Raw genomic sequence first — 7,119 nt, 5'->3', positions numbered from 1 at the left:
CACGCCGTCTCCCCCTCCCTCCCTCTCCTGCAAGCCGAAACCCACTTCACCCAGGTTTGCCCCCTCCCTCCCTCTCCTGCAACTGGTTTACCCAACCACACGCCGTCTCCCCCTCCCTCCCTCCCTCTCCTGCAAGCCGAAACCCAACCACACGCCGTCTCCCCTTCCTCTCTATCTCGCATCCCAGAAACTGAAACCCTAGATCGACCGAGTCCTCCATAAAACCCGACCCCACCATAAAACCTGACCCCTCCATAAAACCCTAACCCTCACTCACTCAACTCCTCCATAAAACCCTAACCATACCTCAGCCGATTGAAACCAGGTTGTAACCCTCCCCCATTCGAGTCACTCCTCCGAAGGGAAAAGGTAAAAAATTTTGATTTCTTTCATGGACGTATTTGTTGTGAAGTACTGGTCTCAAAACAGAGGTATTGTTGTATAGAATTCGAATTCTGGATTTTTCATTTCTGTGATATTGTTGTATAAAATTATTAGTTGATATTACTTGCCTCATTTGCCTGTTTTTTGCTGTGTTCAAACTCTTTCTTTGTAGAATTTAGTAATAGATCTCTTGATATATACCTTAGATAGATAGTGCATGACTAAGGATAAAAATTAAAAAAATAAAAATGCATGAAAACGGAAACTCTGTTTTTTGAAAAAAAAAACAAAAAGTGTAAGCAAATTGTTGTTCTTAGAAGAGTTAAAAAATTCGGAATGGCACACCCACTTGGCATTGGTTTGATCCAAAAGAATGGATTATCTCAAATCTTTAGAAGAGGGAAAGGAGTCTAATCACAGTGTAAAGCATACATGGACGCCACCCTAGGAAAGGCAACTTCAGGTCCACTTAAAATGCATCAATTCCCCCCTCCAACCAAGAAAATTGCACATATGGTGATAAGAATTCCTTTTCTTGGTAGGACATAATCAGATATTTTTTTCCATCTTTCCAGCATGTTCAATTTAATAATTTGCCTTTTTTTTGCTGAGTTCAAACTCTTTTATTTGTAGAATTTAGTAATAGATCTCGTGATATATACCTCAAAAAGTGCATGACTAATGTTTGACATGCAAAATCTTGCACAGATTCATGTCGACCTGCTCTTTGACATAGTAGCAGTTCACTCTTTATTGCAGTTCCAACCAAATTAGAATAGAGAAAGTGAAAACCAACACTATTGGTTGGTCTAAGAGCAAAGTATATTACTAAGGATAGCAATAGAGGGTCATATTAGAGTTGTTTTGAATGGGTTTGTAGGTGTATAAGTGTTTGTGTTTTGATGGGTAGATGAGTAGATCAATGTTTTTGGAATGGTTTGGGGTCCTGAATCTTTGTTGGTAATTGTTTGGGCTCGTGATAATGAGTGTTCACATATTAAAAAAATATGATATTGCATTTATAGAATTTTCGATAAAATCTGTTTGCTTATTGAAGACTTCATTTATGTTTTTGTCTGGCACTTGGTGGAAGACTGGTGAACAGAGGATTTTGTTGAATTATTCAAGACATCACAAAGGGTAGACTGCTAGTGTTTAAGTAACATTTGATGAAGGTAATTGTTCTAATGAAACACTGATCCAGCAAATCCATTTATTTTTTGTTGGTATCTTAAAATTTGTACATCAATGCAGTTAACTCTGAAATATTAATTAATGCATGTTGGCAATGCAGTTTGACGACGACAGTGGTGTTAGTTTGGAGAGACCATTTTGCCATTGTGGGATTCCAGCAAAGTTAAGGATTTCTGCCAAAGATACTAGTTTTGGCAGACGGTTTTTCAATTGTCCAAATTATAAGTTCAATAAACAATGTGGATTTTTTCAATGGGTTGATTTTGAAATGGAACAAAACTATTGTTGCAAAATCACATTAGAGTTAGCTCAAAGAAGGAACGACAGGATCAATCAAGAACGTGTAACAGCTAAAGCGGCAAAATTTAGAGCTATAGAAAAGAAGTACAATGAAACATTAAATGTTTTATTTCTTTCATGGTTTTGTATTGTTGTTCTTTGTGCTGTAATTGTTTTCAATTTGAACGATAATCATGTAACACATGGTTAGTAGGCCAACTTTATTCAGCCTTGTGCATTTCTAATGTAATCAATCATGTAAAAATCAAACTTATATATATATATGATTAGGCGCTCCATTTGGTATTGGTATGCAATTACAATAGTTGATATTAGACATTCAATAGTCAAAACGAAATATTCAAGTACAATGGAACCAAATAACCAAATAACCATTTGATGTCCACTGATGCTAGGTTGCAAGTATCAAAATACATCTGCCCAACCAAATAACCAAAATTCAAGTCCGGTTGCAAGTATCAAAATACATCTGCCCAACCAAATAACCAAAATTCAAGTCCAAAAAACAAACATCTTTCATGTATTAAATGCCATGCCTTCATTCATCTCCATAGCCTTGTTTCCTATGACATTAAAAGGAAAAAATAAGTTGCATACTTCAAGTATGTCAAAAAAACAATAAGCCAGATATGTTGAAAAAAAGTCAATTGCATACTTTAAAAAAAAATCTGTAAAGTTAAGTTGCATACTTACTTAACATGATGTTTCTTATTCAAGATCCACCCTTTGTGATATGTTATCATTTATATTTCCAATATCCCCACATGAAAGCCAAAAAAAAATAATAACATATTCTCAGTAATAGATTGAAAGACTAGAAAAAATGCCAAGAAAAGTACCATACCCCAACGAAGGGCAGTTGTTCCTCGTATGGCCATCAACCTTGCAAATGCCACATCGCTGTTTCTTCACTGATTGAGTCTCTCTCGGGTTCTTTGATCTCAAAGATTTTGGTCTTCCTTTCGTCGGCACCCGTTGAGGATCTTGTAAAATTTGGGAAAAATTTGATATTACTTGTGATCTTATCATAGGGGAATCTACACGTGACATATCTCCAGCTTCTAAATTTTGTTCTCCAATATCTTCTATCGAAAGCAATTCCTTGTGTACCTTATCCAAGGCAAGAGATAAGTGGTTCATTTTAAACCTTGATTGTGAGCCAAGTGCGGCAATATCGTAAAACTGCATCATCAAATGGTTTTTTCGCAATATTGGATCTTCTTGTGTTGGAAAAGGGCCCTCGGAATTTGGTATTTCAAGGATAGCTCTGCTCTTAGCATTGATGGTCCATCGCTCTAGAACATAGTGATGTGGCAACATATCTAAGTTTGATTTCTTCATGAAGACACATAAGATATGCCTACAAAGAATTCCAAGAAACTCAAACTTATGACAGGTACATATTGCCTGGGTTTGTCTACTATCCAAAGTCACATAATAAATCCGATCATCTTTACCGTTAGGTGCCACCTCATACATCTTGGATTCTTCATCTTGCTGAACTTTTGTCATTTTGTACCGTTGACAATTGAATAGCTCTTCTTGAAATATATTGAAAGACTTCCTTGTATACACTTTGGCCGCCTCTTCTTCAATTTTCCAACATGTTCTCAAAACCGGGTTAGACGATTTCGTTCTCACATCCTTCTCTTTCTCCTTAAAGTACCGTGCACTTAAGGCTTTCTCGTACTGATGAACGAAGTCACTCACCATCGTGCTCGATCGCACATAATCCTTGAAAAATTTATTCATACTCTCACTCCTTTGTGTGGTTGACATACCTGCACAAAATGTGGTTCGCAAGTAAGCCGGAACCCACTTCTCCCGTCGATTGTAAAGATTTTGCATCCAATCATTACATGCTAGATCATACTTCACCAGTATTGAAACCCATTCATCCTCAAATTCTTCAGGTGTAATAGTATCATGGATACAATGATGAAACTCTTTTTGAAAGTCTAGATATTTGTTATAAACATGTGCCAAATATTCTGGAAATTTTTGTAAAATATGCCACAAGCACAGCCGATGATTTGTATTTGGGAGTACCACTGCAATAGCCTTGGCCATGGCTTTGTCGTCATCAGTAATTATGGTTGAAGGGGCACGCCCAAGCATAGCTTCCTGCCATGTTCTCAGTAACCATATATAGGATTCAGCTGTCTCATTGACTAACAACGCACAACCAAACATTATGGTTTGGTGATGATGATTAACTCCTGAGAATGACACAAATGGCATCTTATAAACATTTGTTAGGTACGTCGCATCAAAAGTGACAACATCTCCGAAGTATTGATATGCAGACCTTGATCTTGCATCTGCCCAAAAGCAACTGCCCATACTCCCATTTTCATCAACCTGCATAGAGTAGACAAACCCAGGTTCTTTACATTGTCGTTCAAGAAAGTATACATACAACCTTTGTGCATCTCCCTCTTCAAAGAATTTTCTTCTTTTATTTCCCGAATAATTTTCGACGTCCTTTCCAATACAACCAATTTTAAAATCACCACCAGCTTCTTTACTCAATACTGACATTATCTTTCTCGTCGGTACACCAGATTCATTCAAAGTGAGAATGAGGTTTTTTTGCACACGTGTAACTCCTCTATGGCCACGGAGTAAGCTAGTAGACCTCGGTGTGAGTAGCTCATGGTTGTGTTCAGGCACGAACTTATATACTATCCACCTTTCACCATTCTTTTTTATACACATCGTAGCCTTACACCCAATCTTTGTTTCAGCAAGTTCCAGATTTTTTCTTTCTTTTTGTTTGAGACTTTCACGCCTAAATCCTTCTCTTGTACAAACATAGTGTACTCCAATTAATTTTTTTCCCCTCTTGATAATTGCGTATGGTTAGTCCTCATTGCAAAACCTTTCTTTCTTGCATACGCTTTATAAAATGCTTGGGCGTCCTCAACTTCATCAAACTCCTTCCCAATGAATGGTTCAAAAAGTCCACTACTAGAAGTGGAAATTAAATTGACTCCATCTCCGTCTTCTCCGTCTTCTCCATCTTCCACATTATCTCCATCTCCATCTTCCAAATTCACATCACATTGCTCTTCCACAGTTTCTTCCTCAGTAGGAAAATTTCTACTCGTTAGTATCTCAACATCATCACTATCCGAACTCCACCCAAAATTCTTCATCCCAACATAAAACAATGTAACCAAACAAAAAACCAGTCACTAAAAAAACCACAAGCTGTAACCAAACAAAAAACCAGTCCAAATGAGGTTGTGCCGACAGATTTTACCATGATTTTCACTGTTACTTCGTCATTTCATCGTTTAGAGCTGTTCGAAGTCCTTGAAAAATATCCTGGAACAAATTATGGAACACTTTGTTATTACTGGAACATTACAAATTAGGGATTAAAAAATCCTAAAACCAGATTCCTAAAACCAAATTCCTAAAACCAGAAAATAACTCACTGGAGTGGGAGTGGGAGTCTTCGTGAACTGGACAGCAGCAGCGGTAGCCGAACGCGTGAAGATTTTGCAGTCAACGTGAACCACTGGACAGCAGCAGCAGCACCGATTTGGGGTCGCCGAAACTCGCCTGCAAGCCGAAACCCGACCGATTGGAGGTCGCTGGAATACTCGGAAGAGAGAGACCGAGAGAGACCGAGACCGAGTAGCACCGAGCCGACCGAGTAACACCGAGACCAAGTAGCACAGATGGGGGGTGAGAAACTCGAAACCGAGACCGAGACCGACAGGTGAGCTAAACTTTGAAACACAGATGGGAGGTGAGAGAAATTCCAAACACAGGGTACGGGTGAGAGAAACTTGACACACAGATGGGGCAGGGCGAGAGTGATCCCCTGCAGCGCGGCTTCATTCCTGACAAGTTCCATCGCCTACGTGTCAGCTCACCATTGGTTTCCGATAAACACCACTTATAGGAGCCACCGGTTTAAAGATTTTCTCTTGCATTTTTTACTCTACACTGTATAATTATTTTATTTATATTTCATTATATTTGATGTGATGTATTTGTTATTATTTAATAATAAAAAAATATGTAATAAATAATTATTTAATAATATTAAATATGTTATATCTTTATAGATGTAAGTAAAATAATAATATATTGTATAAAATTTTCTTTTGACACAATAACTCGCCAATTGACACTTGACTTATTTATAACATTCTATTCGATGTCCTATAATTTTCTTTTTCTTTTAAGGATCAGTTTACAGTTTTAATTGAAGTCTTCTCTATAAACAGTAATTTCCTACATATAAGAATTACTATTCATCCTCTAAATTACTATCTTTATTAATATTTTATTCATTTCAATTAAACTAATTCTTCTTCCAATTATCTATATTTTTTCTCATATTCATATTTATTATAATTTTAAAAATAATTTAAATAACTACGAAAATATAAAAAAACTAATTTTAAAAATATTATCATAACCGCAAAAAAATAATTTAAATTTTTGTTTAAAATATTCACTAGAGTAATAGTTTAAAATATAAGAAAAAATATTGAATAGTTAACCTTGTAAATTAATGCAAGTGGGAGAAAAAAGTAATAAATAAATAATAGAGAAATATTATTTTAATAGAATAGAGAAAAGATAGAGAATGATATAAATGAGATTTTTTAAAAATAAGTAAAATGTAGAAAAAAAATTTAAGAAATATAATTTTTAATTAAATTATAGATAATTTTATAGAAATGGAATGGAAATTAATGCTCTTACTGGTAGCTTGTCCTACACAAGAGGACTCCCGATATTCCTTTATATTAATACTAGGTGAGAGTAACGTACAAAGTACGTTTGTCTAATTTTATGAAATAATTATTTCTAAAAAATAATATATATTTTATAGAAATTATTGATGTCACTTAATAATTTAAGGCATATTGGAGAAAATAAATAAATTAGTTCAAAGTATCACATAATTCAATACATGTTTATAACATTTATAATTTTAGCAAAGATGTATACGAAAAATTTAATAAAAGTTTAATACAAACGGTAGTTCAAAATATGTATCGTTTGATGTTTGTATTATAATTTATCAATTTATGTCATCCTGTAGACAATCAACAGAGACAACATTGAAATTCTTATTTTGCTGTTGGTTGAGTCGATCAGGGACAACATAAAGTTAAAACATAATCTTTTTATAAAATTTGTGGTATAATATTTTCTATATATAGCATATATATAAATCATAAAATATATTTTGAAATTGTTGGCTGAATTTAC

At 35.1% G+C, this 7,119-nt stretch overlaps 1 protein-coding gene across 1 annotated transcript; it reads right to left on the bottom strand.

Annotated features, from left to right (window-relative positions):
- Positions 1–2,673: 2,673 nt before the first annotated feature.
- LOC122304954 (protein FAR1-RELATED SEQUENCE 5-like) lies at positions 2,674–4,596 on the bottom strand. The gene has a single exon (XM_043117216.1). It carries the CDS (start codon positions 4,594–4,596, stop codon positions 2,674–2,676), a length of 1,923 nt encoding a protein of 640 aa, XP_042973150.1.
- Positions 4,597–7,119: the final 2,523 nt, after the last annotated feature.

This window comes from Carya illinoinensis, chromosome 3 (genome assembly GCF_018687715.1).
Source record: "Carya illinoinensis cultivar Pawnee chromosome 3, C.illinoinensisPawnee_v1, whole genome shotgun sequence".
In the NCBI taxonomy this organism is placed as follows: domain Eukaryota; kingdom Viridiplantae; phylum Streptophyta; class Magnoliopsida; order Fagales; family Juglandaceae; genus Carya; species Carya illinoinensis.
Note: the sequence above shows the minus strand (reverse complement) of the source record. Positions and strands in the feature narration are given on the sequence as shown.